The 24481-nt window shown below is 43.0% G+C and overlaps 1 protein-coding gene across 1 annotated transcript; it reads right to left on the reverse strand.

The window, feature by feature from the left end:
- Window positions 1-142: 142 nt before the first annotated feature.
- Window positions 143-24305, reverse strand: kif16bb (kinesin family member 16Bb). Its single transcript, XM_041948067.1, is given in 20 exon segments — window positions 143-2732; window positions 3432-3522; window positions 4355-4528; window positions 7792-7880; window positions 10322-10404; window positions 11707-11844; window positions 11947-11998; window positions 12144-12263; window positions 18128-18187; window positions 18276-18341; window positions 18443-18618; window positions 18767-18895; window positions 19384-19552; window positions 19885-20027; window positions 20124-20239; window positions 22807-22904; window positions 23688-23804; window positions 23919-24053; window positions 24114-24177; window positions 24259-24305. Coding segments are annotated over 20 exon segments (4329 nt in total). The 3' UTR covers window positions 143-470.
- Between the last annotated feature and the right edge of the window lie 176 nt (window positions 24306-24481).

The raw sequence follows: 24481 nt of genomic DNA on the forward strand, positions 1-24481 counted from the left end.
TATGTACAACCTGAGTAAGCACGTGTGATAATTTGGTCAGACTGCTAATCTAAAATCCTTTAAAAATATGACAACGCCCATGAAAGAAATGAAACTGATACAAACACGGTTTTAATCCTCAGTGTTGAACTTTTAACTCGCAATTTTTCAAAGCATCCCACATTAAACTGACAGCCTCTTTGAGAAAGATAATAATGGGGAGGTAGTGGTTAAAGAACAAAAACAATGAAAGAACAAAGGGATTCAAGTGTTTTAAAGATAAAACCTTCAAGTGCTAAAGCCATGCAATATTAAAATGACAAAAAATGTCTAGAAAACACAGAAACTTCAAAAATAGGTCATAGTTTTCACTGTCACTTAACAGTGAAGCTGTCCTTTGCACCGTCTGTTTGGGATGCACTTTTGCCATTGCTCCCTGTGAGTGAGAGTTTTCAAGCTGGGCTGTTCATTACTGGCTGTTCAGTCCTTGATCAGACATTTGACAAGTGATTAATCAGGCAGGCGGCCTCAGAGGAGCAACTGAAAGTTAATTTCCACACTTCTGCATGCGGAGATGAATTTGAAGCATGTGCAGGCGGGGTAGCTGCCTTAGTCACGCTTTCAGGGTGACCCCTGCCCCTCACATTTGCTAGGATTACATCCAGTCTGACAGCTCCGCGCTTGTCTTCATCATGCACCAGCACGCAGCGCACATCTGAGCGCTGACGAAGAGTTAAGTCATGGAATTGGGGACGGCAGGGCACTGTGGTGACGGCGCGTGAAGCTGGGTGAAAGAGAGCATCCGCCCACACCAGGCCAAGGTGGGTACCAGTAAGCAAAAGCTGGGCCAGAGGCTCAGTGCGGCTGCTGGGGGGGATGCACACACCTACACTTGTGTAGAGTAGCAGCTGCACATCTCCCAGAGTGACTGCTTCTTGAGCCATGTTGCTATGAAGAAGATAGACCAGATCAGCAATATTCTTTTGAAACTGGCTGCAAACCCTCAAACCAGCATCCAGCACCAGGTCAGGCACATAGGTCTGCCAGTCTAAAGACATCTTCATCAAGTCTCCATGGAGCAGAGGGTGCTGAGAGACCCTGTTGTCCCCAGGACAGATGATACCAAGTATGTCCCAGCACAGCTCTTTGGTAAGCTTCTGGCTGTAGGTGTACACATCCAGGATGCTCTCCTCTTTATCGCCCATCAAACGCAGACTGTGGCCTGCTAAGCTTATTTGCATCTCCCTCAGCTGCAACAAGGGGAGGTGATGAAACAAACCCAGGAGCCCAGAGTCAGCGGTCAGGGTGTAGAGGCCGGTCTCTACCAGGATCAGGAGGGCTGGACGGAGCTCAGGTTGGCTGTATTTAGCAACATTCAGCCAATAGAGAGCTATAATCTTCTGGAAGGTGAGCACTGAGGTGGGGGTGACGGACTGTAACGTGTCCATCAGGTCTAGTAATGACACGGTTTGCAGGTTCAAAAGGGAATCAGGAAATTCTATCAATGTTTGACTAAAGATTTTGACATCCGTTTTGCTCAGCAGAGTCCTGGAGTTCTCTGATGCCTGATCTTTGTCTTCAGGTACGTGGGTAACCTCTGGCTCACTGATGTGTTTCACTGGCAACAGCTCTGTGATCAGTTTGTCTCCTTGTTTTGCATGAAAACCAGTCACGTCTTGCTCTTGTAACCGCATACCTCTGATACCCCTCTTCCTTGTCCAGATATTTCCTGGCATTGACGACACATCTGGTAATTCTTCTGCCTTGCTAAAGGTTTGGGTTGGTGTTAGCACTGGGACTTGTTCGGTGTCTGGGTTAATGCAGCCTTGAATCATCTGAGCTGCCTCGTCGGGCTGAAGGTTTTGAGTTACCTCCATCTGGATGTGCTGTGCGAAAGGAAGTTCTTTCACCATGGAAATAATGTGACTATCTTTGAACAGAGAGAAGACAAAGCTCCCTTTAACCATGGAGAACACTTGGCTGTCCTTCACTACAGACACGACATTGCTCTCCATGGCTAGAGAGACAACATGTCTGGACCAGCGGGCCCCAACAGGCTGTAGTCCCTCTTCCCTGACTTGCTGCAATACTGTGGGAGAGCTCCAGAGGAGACGCGCTGCATCCTGGACAATCCAAGAAACTCTGCTGACCAAAGAGCGCAGCCCTGAGTTTTGAACTGCAGCTGCTGCGGTTTCTTTCATGTGCACTCCCGGGATCTCCCTCAAACCTCCAGATTCATCCATCTCCTCACAGCCAAACTGGCCCTCGAAGGTAGTTTCCTCAGGTGGAGGGGAGGCTGCTTGACTGCTGAGAGGCTTTTTGTTGAGCTGAGAATGAGTGCCGGTCTGTGGGAGGACGGACGTGGAGCTAGTTCCTCCACGGTTCTGCAGGTGGGACACGCTGCCTAATGAGCTCCCACCAGAGCCAGGTCTCCCCTCGTAGCAGTCAGCCATGACACCTTGGATCTCATTAGCATTCCCCTCTGGCTTCATGCCACATCCATCACCCGGGCCCAGGACACTTGTCTGCTGGAGGCTGGCATCCCCTGACCAAACCACCTCTCCCATATAACTTGCAACTCCAGCCCCGCTCTGAGCTTTCCTCCAAGGCCACTCAGACATGAGCCCTGTCGCTGATTTATGACACAAGTCCCTCTCCTGCTCCTGGTCATCCCTGGTGCTTACCCCACCCTGTAATGTGTCTCCATCTAAATCAAAACCAGTGTGAGGGACAGGATATTTTCCAGGTATGGCCTAGTTTATATTGTGTAGGGGGATGAGAAAAGGAGAAACAAAGAGGAATAAAACCTTAAAGGATTATCTACAGTAATTGAAAAATCCAGTTGCTTTACTAATAAAAAATTACCACAGTTGTGAAGGAACTGAAATAACTATTTCACCCAACCCCATTTAAAACATACACTTACGTATTCAATCATATTTGAATGCATAAATACATGCCCAGGAAAATGGACTGAAGAACAACGAGCTACATATAGAAAGAGATATTTCAAAAGCTCTCTCATTGCAATATGCTTTCACAAAATGAGTGTCATTTTCTTTGAAACCCCTACAGGAAAGTGTAACAGGGTTTAAATATGTGCATAATAAACAAACACAACAAGCCAAGGGAAAAAGTATTTCATGCCTCATAAAAATCTGTATTGGGTTTGGCTGGAGTGGGGGGTGGGTATTGACATTTGCTCTGCTTTGCAAAGACAAAAGGGACTACTACTTCAGTTGCATGGTGGCAATACAGTGTCGCAATAAACGGAAACTGCAGAACAAAGTCTCACTATTTGCACACTGTGCTTTAGCCTTATCCAATTTCTTAAAAGAAGTCATACTTAATTCCATGCAGAAACTACCCATGGCATATTGATAACACTCTTATTATTTATTATATTTAATCAAGACTGTGATTTGCAACTCTAGAAAATTGTGAGTACATACGGTTGTCATGAGCTTCTCCACTCTGGCAGAGGGAAGACAGCTGCTTGGCACTTTGGACTCAGCTGTCTCTGCAGTCAGCATTTCCCTCTGGCTGAAACAAAAGGACCGTGAAGACACAAGAACGAAATAATGCATTTCATAATCAATCAGAAAACAAAAATTGTGTTTTGATATGAGGAGGTATGTGCACAATACAGCTGTGTTTATATGCTTATACATGCTGCTAGGCTCTTTGTTTTCAAAAGCAAATTGAATTATTTGCTGTGGTGTGACACTGGAGACTTCAAACTGTTCGCAGGCAAAAGACAGGACTGCAATAACCCCCAAACCTCCCGCCTTCACAAAATCATCCATTAGATTTGAAAAGCAAACAGCCAAAATGGCTGGATGAGATTAGAGCCACTCTACTAGCTGTGAAATTAAATAGAATCTGTGCATGTTGATTTGAGGATTTACATACAATACTCAGCACTCTAGAGGGGGGAGCAGAAACCAAATATACAGCTCAGAATGATTTCTGACAGTAAACAGCGGCTTTGGCTGAGCTTTGTGTGTTGCTGCAGGTTGACGAGGGGGGAAAGCGGGAGCACTACGGCATTGACAACATCAACAAGAGGAACACCAGCTCAGGTCCTCCTGACGATTAAAGGATTTTTGCAGATCCTGAGGATCAGTGCAGAGGATGTCCTGTACTCAGCGATGTTTGTCTGCTCACATGAATAAATGGAGGAACACTGATCTGGGATCCCCAGTCTAACAACCTGACCACATTTTCTGGATACCATGTCTTTCAGTCACACTCTGTGCTCACATGCAGAGGTTTACGCTGTTCCTGCTGTGGAATGACTGAACAAAACTGGTACACAAACAACAGATTCATTAACATCACCGCAGAGAGCACAGTTCTCCTCCCCCTAACGTACCCATTGCCAGTTTCTTCCATCTCTGCCCCCTTTGTCTTCTCTTCTGCTCTCTGTTGATGGGGAGCCCAACCATTTTCCTTTGAAAGTCTTTTGATGTCCCGGTTGCGTCTGTTCAAGCTTCCTTGGACCTGCTGCCAGTCCACCTCCTGCTGGTTGAGCTTTTCTTCCATCCTCCTAGTCATCACACCATACATGTACACACAAACACGCACGGATTTAATGAAGCATGCTGTGCACGTGATATGAGAAGTCCCACTTCTTTCAAACGTGCCCTTTAACACATCTCATTCCATATTTTCAAACATGTCCAGTTCACTTTGTGGCTGTTTTATGAAACTCCATCCCAGATATTTGAAAGAGGAGCCTGGGATGTTGACTGAAAAGAGCGGCTCAAAGTAAAGTGGCACGGCAAAGAAAACAAACCACACAGCCTTCAGAGCTACATAGGTTTGCTGGTAAGATTATTCTAGCTGCACTAAAGCTAGTGGTAGGACACATTAAGTGGCACAGGAGCTCCCAGAGTGATGGACATTAACCAGTGTAAAAACACTAATGCAGGAGGTTCAAGCTCCTGAACAACAGCCTGTCAGTGGCCAGAGGAGGCAAAGAGGAAAGTTGCCACTTGGCTCTCTGGCCAGAGATGGAGGTTACTGGGAGGGTTGTCAGATGATGGACTTTCAGAGCTAAGGTGGCCATTAAAAGCCACATGGGTCAAACACCAGCTGGCCCGCTCCATCACTTGACTCTCAGAGTCTGGACTTGCTGGGTTTGAAAGAGCTGCATTCTACCCTGGCTCCAGCACACTGTCCCTGCCACACAGTCCATTTAATAAAGCATGAATCAAACACAGTGGGCAAACTTCTACTACAAGGTAACATGTGGGACTTGTGAATACGATACAAAAACATGTCATTCTGACATAACAGACACAGCCAAACATGTTTAGCCCTGTAAGGCCCAAATACGTGCAAAGTTGTGTGAGTTCGTGGCCTGATGGCCGGACCTATAAACATATTTACCATCCAATAGTATTGCAGGGTTAAATAATAGGACCCACTGACTATGTAAAATGGCCTTTAAAAAAATTACAATTCTTTTTGTGAGTATAGTTGAAACTGATGTTGTAATTTTGCAACAGTGGGCCTTACAGGGTTAGAGGCAAGGTTCAAGAAAATCTGCATTCAGATGACAGAAATGCATTTCAAAATCAGCGAATCAAAAGATCTGGATGAGCACAGAAGTGTGAAGCGTTCCCCCTGTAAGAAGCAGGTCAGACCTTTTGTTAATGCACTTAGTCTCTTCCACTTCAAACTCTCGGGCGAGAAAGCGTGTGATCCAACTGATGTAGCCGATAATAGGCAGGTTGCTTTTGTTGCGATGGAGCACCCCCTTAAGCAACCGCAGGTCAGTTCATTGATATCTCGTGTCACTCCCAGAGCTGAACAGATACCCATAGCCACCGCTTGAATTCAAATTATTCGCTCTTACTCACTGCTGAGGGTTATTTCAAAGATGATTGGGCAAACTGACAGATCAATTCTGTCCTTGCTGCAAGGGAGTATTTGCTATCCGAACAACAAGCAGAACAAGGATGGAATACATATCGAAGCAATGAGAGATGAAAGACATTTTCCTCACTGCCTGTCGTCACTGAATCATGATGGTTCATCTTTCCAGGTGAGAGGAGATTTTAAAAAAAAGACAAAAATGAATGCACCATTTTAGATTTCATGGTGCATGTCCAGTAAAAATTGAACCCCAAAGAGGAATCTAATGATCAAAGTGTATTTTGCGATGTACTGTACTGCCACATTGTAGGTGCTCATCTGCCATTAACACCTACTGACTTCAATCAAGCAGCTTGACTCTCCGTCCACCACCACCTCCTGCTGACTTCTATTCTTCATCTTCCACCCATAAACCGAGCGTTTCTGATGCAGCAGAAGACAGCAGCTGGTGTACTTGACTAATGGTAGCCTTGTAGTAATACTCTATGTACACATCTTTTCACCCTTTCATATCCAGGCAGTGTCAGAAAGCAGTATGAATCACCTGAGCTAGAAGCTCAGTGTTTTTGGAGATACTGCACTGTGAGGGAAATTACATGTCAGACAACTCCACATGCTGTAAAACATCAGGGTTATCAGATCAGGAGAGTCTGGGGAGGGCTGGGGTCTCAAATTGCTCACTACTTCAGCGGGTGGTGAATCATGAGAGAGCGAATTGGATTTTGGTCCCTAATTCTATGAACACTGGGACACTGACGGATCAATGGCCTGTCACTCAGTTCCAAGGCAGCGGCGGGGTATAAAGATCAGTCACATTAACATAATGTTTCTCAGAGTTTGGTGGGCTACAGTGTTTAAAAAGTGAAGTTTGATTTAGGTGGGCTATGGAGCTACTGCTGATACCAGTAATACAGTCACTGTTTAAAGCCACAGTACATTGAGTTTTTATGTGATTATAGCATCTTAAGAAATCTTGATGGCATGTTTCCAGGTAAGAGCCGGTCCAGTCTATGTTTTCTTTTCAGGTCACACATTATCTGTGAGAAACTTGACATGATAAAATCATCTCAAACCACGCTATAAGTTTTTACAGAGCTTTCATCAGCATTGACTATTAGATCAATCTTTTATTATCACTACGATGTGTATTTTACATTAAAATGATATTTAATACCATACACTCATACTAATTTACTAACAGCCACATATTAGGTTTCAACTCTGATGGCAAAGTTTAGGAAAACATTACATCTTACGTAATACAGAGACATCAGTGCCACTTGTAAATACATACTGGGACACTTGTATACTGTCAATAAGTCACACAAGTCAACTGCCAAAGAATCACTGATAAAATGAGCAGAGGATGAGCCCCTCCAGGATAAATGTGGATGTGGAACTGGGGCGGGAGGCTACTTGGGCCATGACTAATGACATTTCACAAATACTGACAAGAAGGCAGATTGAGAAAGGCCTAATGTGAGCTGGATCTGCTGGAAGTGGAGCAAAGCACAAGAGGAATGATCTTGCTTCCCATCAGTGCCTTTTTGCTGTTTTTTTAAAGAGCACTCTGGGAATTTTCTGTAACGCTGAACTTCAAATGCACTGCAGTGATTTTGGAAAAGGGACACGAGGCATTTCTCCACCTACAGAAGTGGAGGCCATTCTGGGACATGCCCTCGGTTGTAGGATACAGGCCTGCTGTGATTTCCACTGGCTCAGCATGAAGCACCGCAGAATGGCTTTTTGCATGTTCCCACCTCTCGCCACAGAAACGCTGCCATGATTTATAGCTTTGATGTGGTCTACCTGCCCGATGAATGCTGCTCAATAAGCAGGCACATTGGGGAGATTGAGGTGGAGTGGGGTCAGTTATGCTTGGGTCACAGAGTGCAGAGAGCTGTAAAACTATGTCTGAAGAAGTCTCACCCTGGATTTTGCAGCATCTCCTTGGACAGATTCTCAGTAGATTTGGACATGTCAGTCAAGTACAGGCTGACGGCAGATGGCAGCCCGCTCTGCAGACAACAGAATGAGACAGCAGTGTGAAATGAAAATCTGAGTGTTAAAATGACTGACAGCTGGCTACAGTAGGTTTACAATTATACAATGGTTTAATTATAGTACATACAGTATGTCATCAGTATTCATGACACAGAACATAAGAGGGTAGATTGAAGAGCTTTTTGAGACATTTTGTTCATTTCAGAATCTCATATCTGATAAATCGAAGCTCTTCCAAAAAATGAGGGTAAGCAGCATGAAACGATCTCATTTTCCCAAAATAAAAGGGTTGCACATTTTGCCTGGCAAGAGAGCAGCTGCAGTGTTCAACCTGGTCCATTATTGTAGTTTTTATAGCTTATCTTTAGCACCGCTCCCTTCGAGGGTTTCTGCATTATCACTCTAAAACTAAGAGGGAACGTTATACAATTTGTGACTATTTTAAAAGCCACTTCTTTGCACAACAGTTACGCATTCTGGGTGAGCTGGCACATATTCAGGCTGAACGAAATGAGGAACTCTTGAGACCATCTCGCATTTGGAATCGATGTTAAAAATGAATGGCAAAGGCTCTTCTTGGAACCACAGCGGGGCCTGGATATCTGCACTTTACTCGGCTGTAATAATATGCAATTTTCATAATGCAGAGAGCAGAAAGCTGTCAAAAAAACAGAGGCAGAGCACAACATAAAACGAAGCACAGGAAGAAATGCTGAAAGGGGACTGCGGGCTTTACAGTCTATTAACTGATCGAGTCATTTTCTTTCGTATTCTAAATTAACCTTGACTGAAAATTGATAGTAGACCAGGGCTTAATTTCAAAACACAGCGAATATGAATATTTCAGCAATATTATCAAATTATGCAACTGTCAATGTTTGTTCATTACTTATAACTGTATAAAACATTCTTGGACTGTTTCTAATTGCCCCTGACAAACAATAAGCCACATGTCACAGGAGTTTTTGAACAGCGACTTTCACTCTGCTATAAAGCTGTGAAGCAGCCAAGCAGCAGTATTTGTATGCACAGTGTCTCCCATCTCAGGAATGGAAGCCTGCAGCTCTTTCAGAGCGTCTACAGGACTCTTGCTTCGTATTGCTCTTGTCACAGAGACTCAGTTTTTTGAGAATGGTTGGTGTGAGCAGCTTTAGACTGACTGATCTAACTGCAGTTTTTTGCATCCGTCTCCTAATTGGTAGTTTTCAGTAAATTTGGCAACACTTTGGACTGTCCTTTTGCCCTCATGATGTAGCTGTTGCTAAGCCATTGACTAAGCAGCAGTTGCACTGCACAGATACTGTTGTATTTAACAAGAAATCACTTGTCCCACTTCAACTGTGCACAGAGCTCCATTCTGCTCATACGGCAACGTCTAAAGACAAATGGCTGCAGAAATAATGATTTAGGTGTAGCAATCTGTCTTATTTTGACATTAGAATTTTTTTTTCTTCTGTTGATCCATGTAATAAAATCCTAATTACATCATGATTCGGTGTTGTAAAACAATGTTTTGCATAGGCACTATTCATAAAGAGAAATTTGGTTGTTGTGGCCTCCTTAGTACAAGTTTACTGATATTAAATTTATCTCTTCATATCTCTGTAGAAATATAAGAGACATCAGAGTATTCTCTGGTTGAGATAAATCACCAGCAGCACACACTGATACTTCTGACACCACAACAAACTGCGGTAAAACTTTCCATTTCCAAGTTTAAACATTTCACATTTAAGCCATTGTTTGCTAAATTTAAAAATGATCTAATCCTTCCGAGAGCATAAACCCTCATGGGTTTTTATTCTTACACCCACTCAGGTCTATGCAGCTCACACTTGTCAATAATGCTTGAACATTAACAAAATTACTGGAGAGAAAAACTGGTTCTTTCTCAGGAGAAAAGGGTGCACTCACACAATGCTTCTTTAAAAACACATGAAAAGCGAAGAGGGAGCTGTTGCAAGCAGGACGAAAAGCAGCCTGTTTTGAAAGCTGCTGCACCTGGCCTCCTTTCAGGAAGAGCAGAAAGCTTCTGAGGTTGAAAACAGCTCAACATTGTGGAGAGATTTTTCTTGATGTGCAGGTCCGCCGCTTTTTTGTGAGCCAATTAATGAGAACCAAGAAGTAGAGTTTCATGCTAAACAGGCAAAAACAAGCAGTAGCAGTAGTTCTTATTCTGATCAGAAAAGAAACGGCACGGATCACACCGATGCAGACGTTGTTGCGTTTCTGATTTGGAGGGAAGTGTGAATGAGAGTTCAACTGTGAACAATGTTTGCTGAAGGAAGCAGGTATCACAGCTGTAGTTATAGAAACGAGTGCATGATGCTGACTTGCTTTTACAGAAGGAAATGTGCAGCATCTTTTCTTTTTCTCCCTTAGTTTTACAAAAAACAGCAAATGGTACATGAACACAAAAGGGTTTGTCTGTTGTAGCTTGGGTGGATGTCTGTACCTGCCGTGTCTGTCTGAGCTGGGCAGCTTCAGCTGGGTGGTTAAACCGGAGGATGGTTCCTCTTCCTAGCTGTGTGATAGCACCTAGAGAGAAAAATTAGATGGGGTAAAGCATGAAAAAAAAGTGCCAAATCACCAACTCACTCACCAAATTAAACTTTAAAATTTAGTATAAATGCTGTGCAGATCACTGAATAAAGCATTACACTGTGAGACATGCTGGCAGAGGCTAAATGTGATTTGTTTCTTGAAAGATGCAAGTGGCAGTAATGGTGGTGACACCTGGCAGACATAGGAGTGTCACAGTATCTATGATGCATCAATAAGCTGAGGAGCAAAAGATGTTGGCCATGGCAATCTTCCCGTCTGCACTAAACATGGGAAAACTTGACAAATAGCACAAGAGTTCTGCAACATTTTGCTCTGCTGAGGAAAAGTGAACAAATTGCCATGAAGAACACAATCTGCAATGTGACTGGCAGACCAGGGGGATAATTTACCAGAGAAAATGTTCCAAGGAAACTTGAGAAGTCTTGTAAAGCAATAGAATTGAAGTGATATTAGAGTTTATATATCAGACTCCCGCTCATATGGACACATCCGCAGATTTTCCGAGGTCTCCTCCTCCTCTCTCAGCGCAGCAAATACTAATCTTGCTACTACTAATGACTTCTGACGAGTGACAAAGCACCTGAGAGGGCAGCCGGTGATGGATTCCAGCTGCTGTTGGACTGAAAATTACTATCATTTGTTCAAGAAAATAGCTTCAGATGCGGCCGTTTCTGAAGGGGATATTGGATAAATTGAAATGGTTATAAAAGAGACTAGCGTAGCCAGGCCCTGCGCTGCCTGGCTCTGTCTGCAGTTTTTATCTCTGGAAAGCAAAGCACTGTGGATGAGGAGGCAGTAAGCTCCCAGCCCCGGCAAGCAGGGTCTGCTCAGGGGGGCAGGAGTTTCAGCTCGGCTCGCTTCTGTCCTTTGAAAGGTTAATGCTCCGGCCCACTTCAAACCTGTCGGCCCTATCAACTCCATCTGCCAATTAAATGGAGGGCCTGGGGCTTTGTCTGGAGCTTTGTCCAGGGCCTCTCGCCCTTCAAAATGTTTAGTAAGAGAAATGGCATCTGCCCTGTAGAGAGCTGTGTTCACAATCTACTCATGCCCTGAGTGCTGCCGTGGGGGAGCCGGGGACATAAAGTGGATTTCATTTGCAGATGTGATGCAGTGATCTCATATAACTGCATTCAAAATGGATGAGAGTGTTATTGCCTGCCACCAGCCAAATAATTGTGAGAAATCTTCATTATTACAGACATGCCTTGCTCCCTCCCCGCCATGTTCATTAAAGAATATCAGGAGTGGATTTCTTAGCTTTGCAGAAATGCTTACCCTGAGTCAGCTGGCAGGGATCAGTTACCACAGAGCCATTGACTGAACATAGCGCACCATCCTGAGGGATCAGAGTCACGGTCCCAGCATGGTTCTCAAGCACACAATGTTCAGAGAGAAGCCCGGGCCCATGAAGCACTGCAATACAATTAAATATGAAAGCATAAAAAGAAATACTGCTTATTTTCAGGCCAACAGATAAACAGCAGCAGGGAATATAGCGTAGTAACCCTGACTTACCAATACCCTGACTGCATGATGCTTCGTCACTCCCGATCAGGGTTCTGCCCTCCTGTAGTAAAGATTAAAAGGTCATGATACAATGTGCAAGCTGTTGTTGGACAAGCTGAGCAATTAACCAAAGCACTGGACCTTGGGTTGTAATGATTTCTGGGAAAAATTTAGACTTTCGGAATCATGAAAAATGCTCTATTCACTTTCAAATAAAACAGGCTGACTCCAGTGCTGAGCAGGTCTTCATCAATTCCTATCAGATGAGGTAAGTGGCAGTCCAGGACCACTCCCCTCCCCTCCCTCCTCAGAGCCACAGTCTGCTCCTATAGGACACAAGGAAAAAAAACTCATTCAGTAGCCTGTAGCTGGAATGACACACAATATGAAATAAAAATGCTGACAGACATTTAATGGCAACCAGCAGAAAACTGAATTCTTTATGACTACTCTTCCTCGCCTGAAGGCCAAGCTGAATAGCGGCGCTCCAACCATGTGTCGCCATGAAGCAGCAGAGTGGCTAACGGCAAGAGAGACGCCATAAATCATTCAGATTATCGTGGCGAGAGTCAAACTGTACACTGTGCTCAGTGAGTGAAACAGAGGCAGTGCAGCCACACACACACAGGTTGTATACCATGCACCATTGCCTTTATTAATACATAGCTACCAACACTGTATGTAGCTATATACTCCCGAGCCTGTAAAATATGTCAGCTTTAGATAACAGCAACAAACTTCAACTAGTTCCATTTCATTTACAGTGTGTCTGAAAGGAGTATGAATTCCTGTGCCTTATAGGCTCACATGAAGTGGAAAGTATAAGCTTAACTATAAAGCTATGGAGCATTTCTATTCCATAATTAGTGCATTTCATAGGGGCATTTTCACCCCCTCCCCCATAATTCACAGCATGTGTTTGCATACATGCAAATCTCAGAAGCAAATGATGAAAAACACTTCAATATCCATATCGCACACATAGGCTATTGATCAATACTGCGCAATACACTCGTACAGCGGCATTACAGCTGCGCCACAACTCAAAGGTTAGATGAAAATGAATGCATGAATCCCATCTGCTTGTCCAGAAATCCCTGCTAAATGTGTATTCAATGGTGCTGGAGTCTACAGAGATGCGGTAAGACGTAGAGAAACTGATTTAATCCTTGACAGCCATCTAAAGCGCAGGAAGGGTACACTTCAGCCTCTGATCTGCTCCATGCACCGCTTCATTGCTTGCAACAATTGCTGCTGAGGAAATGTGAAAGCATGTGTCACACCACCTTACAGCATGCGTCTGTCAAGGGCCGATATTCATTTAACTTTCATTTAGTAATGTTTCATTTCTAACTTGACTCAAAAAGGTGAGAGTTAAGATTTAGGAAGAAGAAAAAACAGGCTGCAGACAGAATGAGTTTCTTGAGCAGTTAATTTGCCAATTATTCAACAAGAAAAACACTTAGCCTTGGATGACCTGCTAGGTTCAAACGCCACACTGAATTAAATCATAAAGAGAAACTTAACTCTCTAGGCAAATGTTTAAGGCCGCTAACCTTTTCCTCGCAGGCCAACAGCTGCAGTTCAATAACCAGAGTCTACTCTAGTATGAGTGGCCCTATCAGAAGTATTCTTCTGTTAAGCTGGTGGACTAATGCCTCACATTGCCATGGATTATCATAAGTACCTCCCCAAGAGGCAGAGCAGAAAATCTCACATATGGAGGAGTCAGAGGCAACACTCTGCATAAACTAGTTTCCCCTCTCTTTCAACCTCCGCCTACTCTCTTTCGTATAGACTGGGCGGTGAAGTGAGAGACGTGTCCATCGCCAGCACCACCTCGCTCATTGGCAGTTGTGAGACGGGAGAAATCCTTTCTTCTAATGAAGAAGGAGAGGCATCGACCCCAGCCCCTGCACTTAATTAAAAGGGATTCTTCACAGACTTCATTAGAGGTGAGGAGCAGCCTGGCAGATTAATGCACTGTCACTTTCCTCAGACAACAGGAACAGATGAGATCCTCTTTATTTTCTCCTCACATACAAGAGAAAGTTGCTCTTCACCACACCCAGTCAGTCAGTCAGTCAGACTGTGCATGTGCTACAAGAAAAAAAAAAAGGTCTGCTTTCAGATTGAGGCAGCTGGTGAACATACTGTAATTAACTGTGGCCTAGACCAGCAGCCAGGCTCGGGCAGCATTTAGGCTTCCATTAAAAACCATCATCTGTGGTTGGGCAGAATTTTTAATGGATTTTTCTCGGCACTTTGACAGTTCAGGTTCCCGACTTGGTTAATATGCATTTCAAAACACTGCCGTACTAGACCAACCAATCATTCTTTCCTGGCTGCCCATCAGCCTTGTGAAGTGGAGCAACCTGCCAACAGAACAGATAAGCAGGTGCCTGTCCAGGATCGAGAACAAGGGAAAAACTTCTGCATCTCAGTTGCTGTTACAGTAAAAGGTTAATTTCCTTGAAAGAGCTGTATTTACATTCCACATTGCTGCTCTATATAAAAGCTAAAATGACCAATGCATAAAAAAAGGCAGCTTTCAGAATGACATAAAGCCTTTTGCTTGCAGTGATTGATTACTCCATCACTCACATAAAAACAACTGGCATCTTATTAACAGTTGTTTCTGTTTCTGTCGCCCCTTTATGTATTTATTTGTGTTCTACATTTAAAGGCAGAATCTAAACCATAAAGATGTTGTTCTGGTTGTAATATGCATGTGCTGTGTAAATAACTTGATGTGCACTCCTGCCATCGGCATGTTTCCATGCATGCAACTTGTGGCTAAAAACTAAAACTAAAAAAGGCGCTTCTGGGCTCCCAGTCAGTCAACAAATTCTCAAGCTACATGCCCCATTTCAACTCACGTCAGTTCACGGTTCTCATTCTGCACAACATATATGTGCTGAAGATTCACAGGTTCTTATCATTTGTGTTAAAAGAATGTGAAAACAGTACAGTTGATCAAGGAGATCAGCATGCACGAATGACACCTACAACACACGTGCTCGGCATGTGTGTTTCAGGCATGGCCGAATAACAACTCATTTTCATGAATTAAATTAAGAGAAGAAAATCCACCTAGTCTGGAGCCAAGCTTTACTGGCATGTATAGAATTAAATACAAGCTGCCGATATGAATACGTAAAGGTCACAAAATGCTATAATGACTGACTATGATGTATAACAGCTGACAGCATGATGTAAACTGACATTAAACAGAGCCCGGCTCAGAGAATTCAAGGCTTAAGTTGTGTCTTTGTGCTGACTGTGGCATGTTTGGGAAATACAAAGACTACTAGGATCAAAGAAACATTGTGGTTCATTTTAGTTAACTGAAATGGAGGTTCCTCCCACCATGCTGTGTTACAAGGGGACCTGAAAGGGTAGAACTACTCACAAATTTTGTGTGTGTGTACATATACTGTATATATACCCTGGAGTAGAACAACATTTCACTTTACCCTCTTCCTGTTCTCTCAATCTGTTGCTGTCTCTGTCTGGAAAGAGGCTGCTGTGGAATCCATCTCATTAATTACTTTCTCTTTCCCACATGCCCTGTAACCAATCTGGGAAGCTGACGATGAATAACTTTGCATTCTAAATCTGCTTTGAATACAGAATTCAAAATTCTGTTTACACCGCTCTTGGTCAACTTGTCTCCTTACGGCCTGAGCAGAAATTTTCATCTCGCTCTCAGCAACGGCATCAAGTGAATTAAACACAAAATGTATGAGTCTTGAGGACTGGGAGAAGACTGCTCTTAATTTAAAAAGCATGTGCTGGAGATTTGTTCTCTATGAATGACACCACACACTTTAGCATGTTGAAGGCCATTTATGAAAAATAAGAACTACTTAAAATAAATTCCACCAATGCAATGCAAGGCTTTTGTTTGTCCGGTACATGTGCTGAATTGTGAAACTGGGGCTGCATGTGCTCCTCTGTACTCAACTGAGCAAAGATGCCACCTGTAATGTCTGCAGCATTCCATGTAGGAATCCCACTTATCATTTTTCACCCAGGCAGAATGCAAATGCACAGGAAGACAAATGTCAAATCCATAAAGTCATTCATCAAACACTTAGAGTTTCAGCTGCACCGGTGTGCCTGCCGGTCACCAGTACAGTGGCCTTTTCGCCTCGGTTTCGCGTTGTATCATGCATCATAACAGGTGCTTCTACACGGATGGGCACAGCTCTGAATAAGGCCAGGAGAGATGGATGGTGTGGCCCCCGTTCTCAAAGTCATCACCGGTCGAACATACAAATAGATTTACAACAGTGGAGCTTGAATTAATATGCCGGACAGTCAGAAACGAAAGTGCCATATGTCAATAATCAAGACCTCTTAATTAGGAGCAGTGACAGCTGCTAATGAGTTCCAATCCACTGTCATGAATAAAAGGCTGTCGAGCCACTAAATGTCACCTGCTAACCACCATACAGAATTAGAATGTTAATTACATAACAGACATTCATGTGTAGGGTATTCAAAATCCTTCCACAATAACTTCTGAAATGTGTAGCTTCCCCCAAAGCAATCTGACCTCTTACTCTGCTGTTCTGGTGCAGGATCACTGGTGGCTGCTACAAGTTGGAAATGCACAAATCTATTCAGACATCTTCCAAAGGCCATACAAACACGACAGTTTAAATCCACGCAAAACCTGCTACCGCGAGCATGTATGATGGAGACAAGAAGTCACCTCACACTTTTCATGATTGGCACGCTTCACAGTTCAATGCATAATGCAACAGGCTACTTGGCTGAATACGATGAGATCCGAACAGATGACATTTGGTGTTATTTGGGAGGTTGGGCATAAATTCAGCAGAGAACAGTGTTCGGCAAAAACTGTGGGTTGGCAAACTGTGGCATTTTTCTGTTGCAGCTTGGGGTCTTGCAGGGATGCTGCCACCCTGTCCCAGCCTCAGAGAAACACAACGGGTTGAAGGAGAAGTCATGTCTGTTCTGCTTCTCTTCGCCAGCCTCCCCAAACACTGCCGCACACAAACTTTGCGATCATTACAAGAATTCTGCATTTGGATGCCATTTTAATCTAAATAGATGGAAAATTTAATTGAAATGCCAGGTTGATTCTGCTCTCACTGCACTTTTCACTCTAAGTGGCTGAGGCTGTTCACAAGACTTGCAGTGACACCCAATGGTAGGATGTCTTTACTGCAAGATGCAACGTCTGTCAAAACTGCTGCTGGGGGCTTGCTTTTGTTGATCGTTAGTGTTTAAATTAATAGAGCAAACCTTCACACTATGTTAGTCAGACACCTATTTTACTTACATACATCCTTCTGTACCAAGCTTCAAATGGCATCATCATTCTTCACCAAATACGTTGGATGTTGGACTTGAAAATGAAATACAAATTTGTTTTGACATGTTGCTAAATTGAAAATGGGGGCAGAGGCAAGAAGGTAGGCAACAAAAACAAACAACAACTGCGCCTAACAATCCATTGTCTGTCTGGAAACAACAAAGCTCCAAAGAACATAACTGAACAAGGGTAGCTCACATTTTATTCTGAAATGTTTACCCAACTGTGCACAAAAGAAAAATAACTTTCAGATGTCAGGATACAGGGTTTTACTCCAAGTCTTTGGCTTTCTTCATAATACTACCTGATTAAATTAAAGTCCTACAACAAACTGGATGGCTTGAATAAAGCAATTCATCACGCAGTTCTCCCCAGTTACTGTCTGTTGTCCTCTAGCTCGTGTCCAAGACTCAGACAGTACCGGGTGTCAGCGAGTCAAACTGCCCGATGTTAAATTGGCCCCTGGATATTTACACAAACACTCGCTTGGCCTCTTTATCAATGCGTAGTAAGAATAGCTGAACCTTTTAACTCCTGCTTCTGAGTAAAAGTATTGAGGAGGAGGGTGGATAAGGCAACCATGCACATGAAGGGCCATCTGGTGGGCTTAGTCATACATGCAAGGGACAAAGACAAAAAACAAAAAAGACATCGCTATTATATGAATGGTTTAAAGAGGCCATGAGTGTGTTGATTGCGGTTGATCTTTAAATGTTACGAAACATTTTTTTTCATTACAACTTGTGCAGCCTCTGTGCAATGCTGTCTTTTTTGTCGAAAGAAAATGTCTGGTTTTACTACATTTATAGACGGTTTATACACATGAATGAATCATTGCTGTACCTGCAGAATACTCTGAGTCTCGCCCCATTTGCTGGTCCATTCTTTGGTCAGTGCTAGTACCTGAGGGGGAATAGCAGGAATAGCAGGTGTATTATTTACAGGAGAGAACATCAAAACACCAGACTTCCATTGGCAGAGGATGACTCACCTTTTCCTCATTCTGATGCAGCTCCTCCTCTATCTTCACAGAGGAAGACAGCTCCCCACGGGAAACCTGGAGTAATCATGAAAAAACAGCCCAGCCTACAATATTACTGAACAAAATAGACTGTCAACACACATATTGTTTCCTTGAGCCTGAAACATATGCAGGACCTGATTGGCTTCTTCGAGCAGCCTTCGGAGCCTGGTGACCTCGGCCTGCAGCTCTCTGATCACCTTCACGCTGCCGTCCTCGTTGACCGTGGGAGAGTTCACTATGTTTTTAGCCCGGCTGGCGTAGCGCAAAGTGCTCAGGGTCTCGCCATAGTTCACGTCAGCTGGAGAAATGGCTGCCATGAGGAGAGGAAGGCGCACATTGATTAGCAGTGGTGAAAAAAACAAATTAGGTGGTTAACATCATCTCCTTGCATTTAAGAACGGGAAAGAATAAAAAGAGCGATTTTCAGCCTGAAAAGTCTTTTGCTTTACGGTACATACTTGCTACCATAGTAGTCAAAGAGTTTCCACCCAGGCTGTCTTTGAGTAGCCATGTCAGCACAGAGTCTCTGTAAGGAATGAAGATCTGCTTCTTCTTTTTTGTTGACTGCCCTCCCACGCTAAGGTCAGCTGGGTGGTCACACAGAGAGAAAACACTGACTCAGAAACTGGAACATTCCGGTAACACATGAAATGTTAAGCTCTACAGATCCATTTGGGGAACAAAAGGGTCATTGCCCAATATTAATCCTTCAAAAGTGTTTTCACCGAGGCCTTCGCTCTGCTAATACCCTCAATAAAATTAAATAGTGAGTTTAATTCCAGCCATAATTTTAGCATAGCAGAAGTCAAGTGATGAAAAACCAATTTGCAATGAAGCCAAACATCAAATTGCTAAACCCATAATAAAAATCTGAAGTGGTGCAAAACAGGCAAACTAAAAGAGTGACCCGTATCCTGCGTTTTATTTTGAAATAAGTGGAGTGATTCAACAGCAAAAAATCAGCCCTCGCATAGAAAACAATCATTATCCACTATGTATTATTGAGATATCTGGCTCAATGCTGGAGGAAGATGTGGTGTCATGATGTGTCAGGCATGCTGTAACTGCCATTTACCCAGGGCTGAGATCACACTGCCCAGGGTGACCAGGGATTTGTTGATGTTGGCACCTTCCTTCAGCCTGGTGCCGGTGGTGCGCGTGGCATTGGCTCTCTCGCTGCCCGCCAGGTCCACCAGGTGGATCTTACTCAGCGTTTCACATGGCAGCTCCGCATCAAACCACGCCTGTGGCATCCAAAAACATTAGTGAGCCATCTTCTTGAAGTTCAAAAGAGGCAACATCACAGAGGAATACTTAGGCACATAGGCCGTATCACGACAAAAGTGCTACTTAAGATGGGGGAAAAAAGTGGAAAAGCCTTTGAAGATGGAAAAAAGAAAATGTTAAAAACCATCATTGCACAAAACGGATAAACAAGGCTAATTGGAGCTCTTGAGGGATGGCCTTTACTAATATCCAAAGAGTTTTCTGGGAAACTTTAAAAAATGTTTTCCCTAATTCAAACTGGCAAGATGAGACATGGCAGCAGGGATGCATTTAAAGCACTGCAGTTCACCTGGGTGAAGCTGATGGTGAAGATGGCGTGGGAGCGGCTGCTGAAGTTATTCATGCCTGTGCTCGCTGTGATGCGGTTGGCGTTGCCGAGAATGATCAGATCCTCCATGTCGCTGTGGTTGTGTACCAAGTGCTTGGACAGATCTACGCATGAGTAGACATTTTTTCTGTATTGTATGTTTGCATTTTATACAAACTCAGCTGAGACGGACGCAAGGTGCTGAATAAAACTTGTCTTACTCTCTACATATGGTCCATCCACAGGGTGCTGTCTCAGTCTTAAACCTCCACCACCTGTGGGTGCAGTTCTCTTCCTGAGAAGGTCCTGCACACGTTCATTGTAGATCTCCAAATAGCTGGTGCCAAGACAGAAACACAAAAGCAAAATCTGATCCAAGATTGAGCACAAAGCCACAAATTAATGAAGGGTTTCAGTGTTGATATGTGAGTGGCACAGCACCAAATAAGAACAAAACAAGTTCCTATTCACTGTCTCCTATGAAAAGAGATGCACGGCAGGTTTAAAGCCAAATTATTGTGCATGCATTGTTCTGCTTGCACTGGCAATGAATAAACAAACATATGCAAAGTAGGTTTCGGCAGAGCACTTCAGTCAATGCTGCAGTGGGTGTGTGCAGGAAGCAAGAGGACTACTCTGAGTGGCTGATTCAAAAACAATGCAAGGCATGGAGCAATTAGTCTTTACGAGAGCGTGACAGTAATGAAATGGCGTGAGACCATATCGTGTGGATGTAAGCTGTGCAGGTTGTTTTCCGCCACGGGGTTGACAAATCAACTGGGTTATAATATTAGATGGTTTGTAAAATTGCTAGAGGCAAAGCTGCCATTACTACAATAAGAAAAACAGCGGGGATTATTAAGCCAGTTACAGTAATTAATAAGTCATAGTTACATTCCACCTATCCTCACCTCCTTACGGTTACATAATGTATAATGATTTACAGTGTTGGGATGAGCTAGCAGCGACCTGCACAACATATGGACAAACAAAAAATAGAGCAATGGAGACCATGGCCTGAGGAAGTGGGAGCTGATCAATACTGTTCTAATGAAAAAGACATGAAATAAAGGACTCTCGCCAGCAACAGGTTCATGCCAGGAAGCTTACACATATCTTAATAAGACTGGTTTTGTAATTGCTCAAAATTCTTCTAAAATCAGGTACATTATGAAAATTTGTTGATAATTTGACATCTAGTGGAGGTTGTGACTGACAAACGAATGAATGAAATCATATGCTGCTATAATCACAAAATAATGTTGTGTGTCAGGGATGTCAGAGCATTTTAAATAATAATGACAATATCACATTTTGTCTACTTGATCCAAACATTTGAAACACTTTATTTCTGTGTTTTTCCTGTTGCCTGCAAGAAAAGGGTATTTTAAGCAACACTTAATCTGAGTCTTTAATTTTTAAACCAAAGGGGAAAAAAAACAGTACAAATGCATTATTTGTCAAAAGCCAGTCCTCTGTTATCTTCTAGCTATTAAGCGTTTCTAAAAAAAAAAAAAAATCCTGGTAGGAAGAAGGAAAAAAAAGAATACATTCTAGCGTTGAATTAAACCCAAATCATGTGCCAGCAGCACACATGATACCAAATGGCAAAATAATGGTTTCACAGTAGCTTGATAGGCTTAACATCCTCAATTCTATCTCCCAGCACTATCATTTAGGGGTACAGCTGGGACACGTAACCATGAACAGATACTGTGATGAGACTAGATATCATCTGATTATTATTTGATCATAGCAATAAAGTCTTCATGTTGGCTTTTTTATGGCTTTAAAGGACTGCATTACAGTTAAGCCCTACAATTTTCAGATATTTTATGACTCTTCTGGCTAAATGAAATGAACAATGAATCCCTTTATCTGCTTGACCATCACATGTAAATTAACACTGAGACCATACCACTTGCCATTAGGTTAAATTTTGCATGAAAGTGCCAAAATATAAATGATTTGGTTTTTTGCTCGAGTTTTTAGGTGGCAAACTTTTAATCTTTAGCGGCACTGTGAAATGCAGCAGCCCTCAGGTGCAAAACACTTAAGAGCAACAACAACAACAAACTGGGAACAACAACTCATTAACTGGAAAAGGCATCATCTTTGATATTCTTAGTTCTGACTGGAGGCCTGAGTGTCTGTAGCTGGAAGCAACACTAGGTACACTTGTTTCCTTGCCTGTGTGCAGTCCTTGTGGGTGGTCTCCATGCCTTTGATTGCATTCACGCAATGTACTGCAGCTTTGTGTAATTTTGAGATAATGGTACAACTGAGAGCCCACCGCTCAGGTTGACCTTGCTGCTGTATTGAAGTGACAATGCTGATAATGCACCATCTCTATGTAGCACTTCATGTCGCACCACCTCTTTGTCATATCAAGACAAATGCTTTTAGTTTTAACTTACTTGCTCTGTAATGGCAACAAATTGACTTGTTGAAAGCATTTATTCCACATGCATGTTTTCATGGGGATGTGTCTGACATACTATTCTATTTTTCCCTAACACATTTTTACTACATTTTGATGAGTAAAAGTGTTGTAGGTTTGCTGCAAGTCTTTCAGTAGTAGTCATTTCACCCTTACACACAAAGATCTGCCATGACTAAACATATAATCATCAGGTTTGCTTCTGCATTAGTAGCATTGGTTTAGTCTTTTAACTCAAAGAGCATCACCTCAACATTAGTAACAATCTGTTACCAGAATAGTTTGCCAGCTCTATATATGCTTAGTAGCAAAAATAGACCTGTCCTCCCACCCCTGCTGCTAGTTTCGTGAGCAAAGTGCTGTCCTAAAATCTTTTTAAATGTCTAAAAGTTTTATGATTAATTAAATGTGTGGCGGTCCTGCACCATGACACAAAGATAGGAATATGTATGACAGTCCCTTACCTGACCTCTGTACAGAATGACACGCCATCACTCTTGCTTCTGTGAGATATCTCGCAGAACAAGCCCTCACAGATCCGTGGGATTAAACCTTTCTCATCCTGACACATTAAAAGGAGAAAATGATGCATTTAGAACCCAGATCACAAACTGATTGTTACTCATAGTGTACTTTTAAATGACAATTTCATTTTGCTCCTATTATGTTCTCTTAATTTGGGTGTCTGTGCTATGCTACAACCACAACTCAGCACATGCAAAGACTGCTGAACAACACAAACAACAGCTCATCTGATATGGAGTTACTGAAGCATAAAAGCAATTCCACTCTGAGCTGCATGCCCTGTTGTTTTAATTACAAAGTAACAGATAGTAAGCATTAAGAGCCATATATAATTATCTGGCATGTTGACAGCCGCTCTGCCGATGACCTTGCACAGGTCTCTTGGTAGACAAGCAGAAACCTCACTGGCAATGTGAAATTTCCATTGCTGTGCAAGGTGAGGAGAGAAAAGCTGTGGGTTGCTTCCCTCATCACATTTTCTGATTAGTGGGGAGAAACATGGAGATAAATGGAGAGGAAGGGAGGGACGTCTGATGAGGCTGCCATCAGTCAGTCTCTAGTGTGGTGAGGAGTCAGTCTGTGTGCACACTGGGTTAGTACTACTGGGGTATTCTGCAAAGTAAGCTCTACAGCATGATTGTGAGTATTGTGACATCCTGTGTGTCCCTGATGATTGAGGGGCTAATTTACAGGGCAGGTGTGGCATACAAGTTGGAAATTACCTAAAAAAAAGTGTATAGAATAGCAACCACTCAAGATAAATTAAAACAGCACTTTTAACCTGAGTGAAAGTGCTGAGACAGCTGAGAGGAGGCCTTACCCCGTGGCCTATCATAGTGTAAGATTTCCCAGAGCCTGTTTGGCCATAGGCAAACACGCAGGCATTGAAACCCTCAAATGCAGCTTTCAGGACATCAGCCCCCAAGTCATGAAAGATCTAAAGCAACAGAGAGAACGTTAGTTAAAAACATCAGGTGCAAAAACCATGATTTTCACCTTCAAAAAAGTCGTGCATAAGTCTGAAACAGAGTAAACAAAAGAATATAAATACCCTCTCCTGGGATGCAAATGTGGGGCTTCCTCTGTCAGTTGAATCATATGAGAAGTCATAAGAAAAGATAGTCTCTCTGTCCTTCAGCTTGTCTCCTCCAATAGGAAAAGGCTAGAGTTTCAAATGCACAGCCCACTCTTAATAAAAACTTCATTAACTGCAGTATGGAGGCTTTTTAATTTTGTGATCCAATACCTTCTGAATGGATGTAGTGTTCCCCTTCATATGAATTATCACCTTCGACTGCAGCTGCTTTTCTCTGTGGAAAAGTGAACAAAAGTGATTTTTCTTTCTATTTCTGGAGAGCTTGGAGAAAATACAAAGCAATCATTCTCCCTACCTTTTGTTCAATGGACGGACTCGGACCGCCACTCGCACTGAAGCCATTATTAATCAAAACCAGCCAGTTTTGCCTTTCTGTACTCTCTTTCTTTGTGAGAGAAGTTTGACTTAAATGTGGCGTAATTCATACCTAATTATCACACCTGGAGCCTGCCCTCGTTTACTTGATGCACTACACAAACTATCCACTGCGGTGTATCACGGAACGATGAACTGTTGCC

Source organism: Chelmon rostratus, chromosome 11, assembly GCF_017976325.1.
Source record: "Chelmon rostratus isolate fCheRos1 chromosome 11, fCheRos1.pri, whole genome shotgun sequence".
Classification (NCBI taxonomy): Eukaryota; Metazoa; Chordata; class Actinopteri; order Chaetodontiformes; family Chaetodontidae; genus Chelmon; species Chelmon rostratus.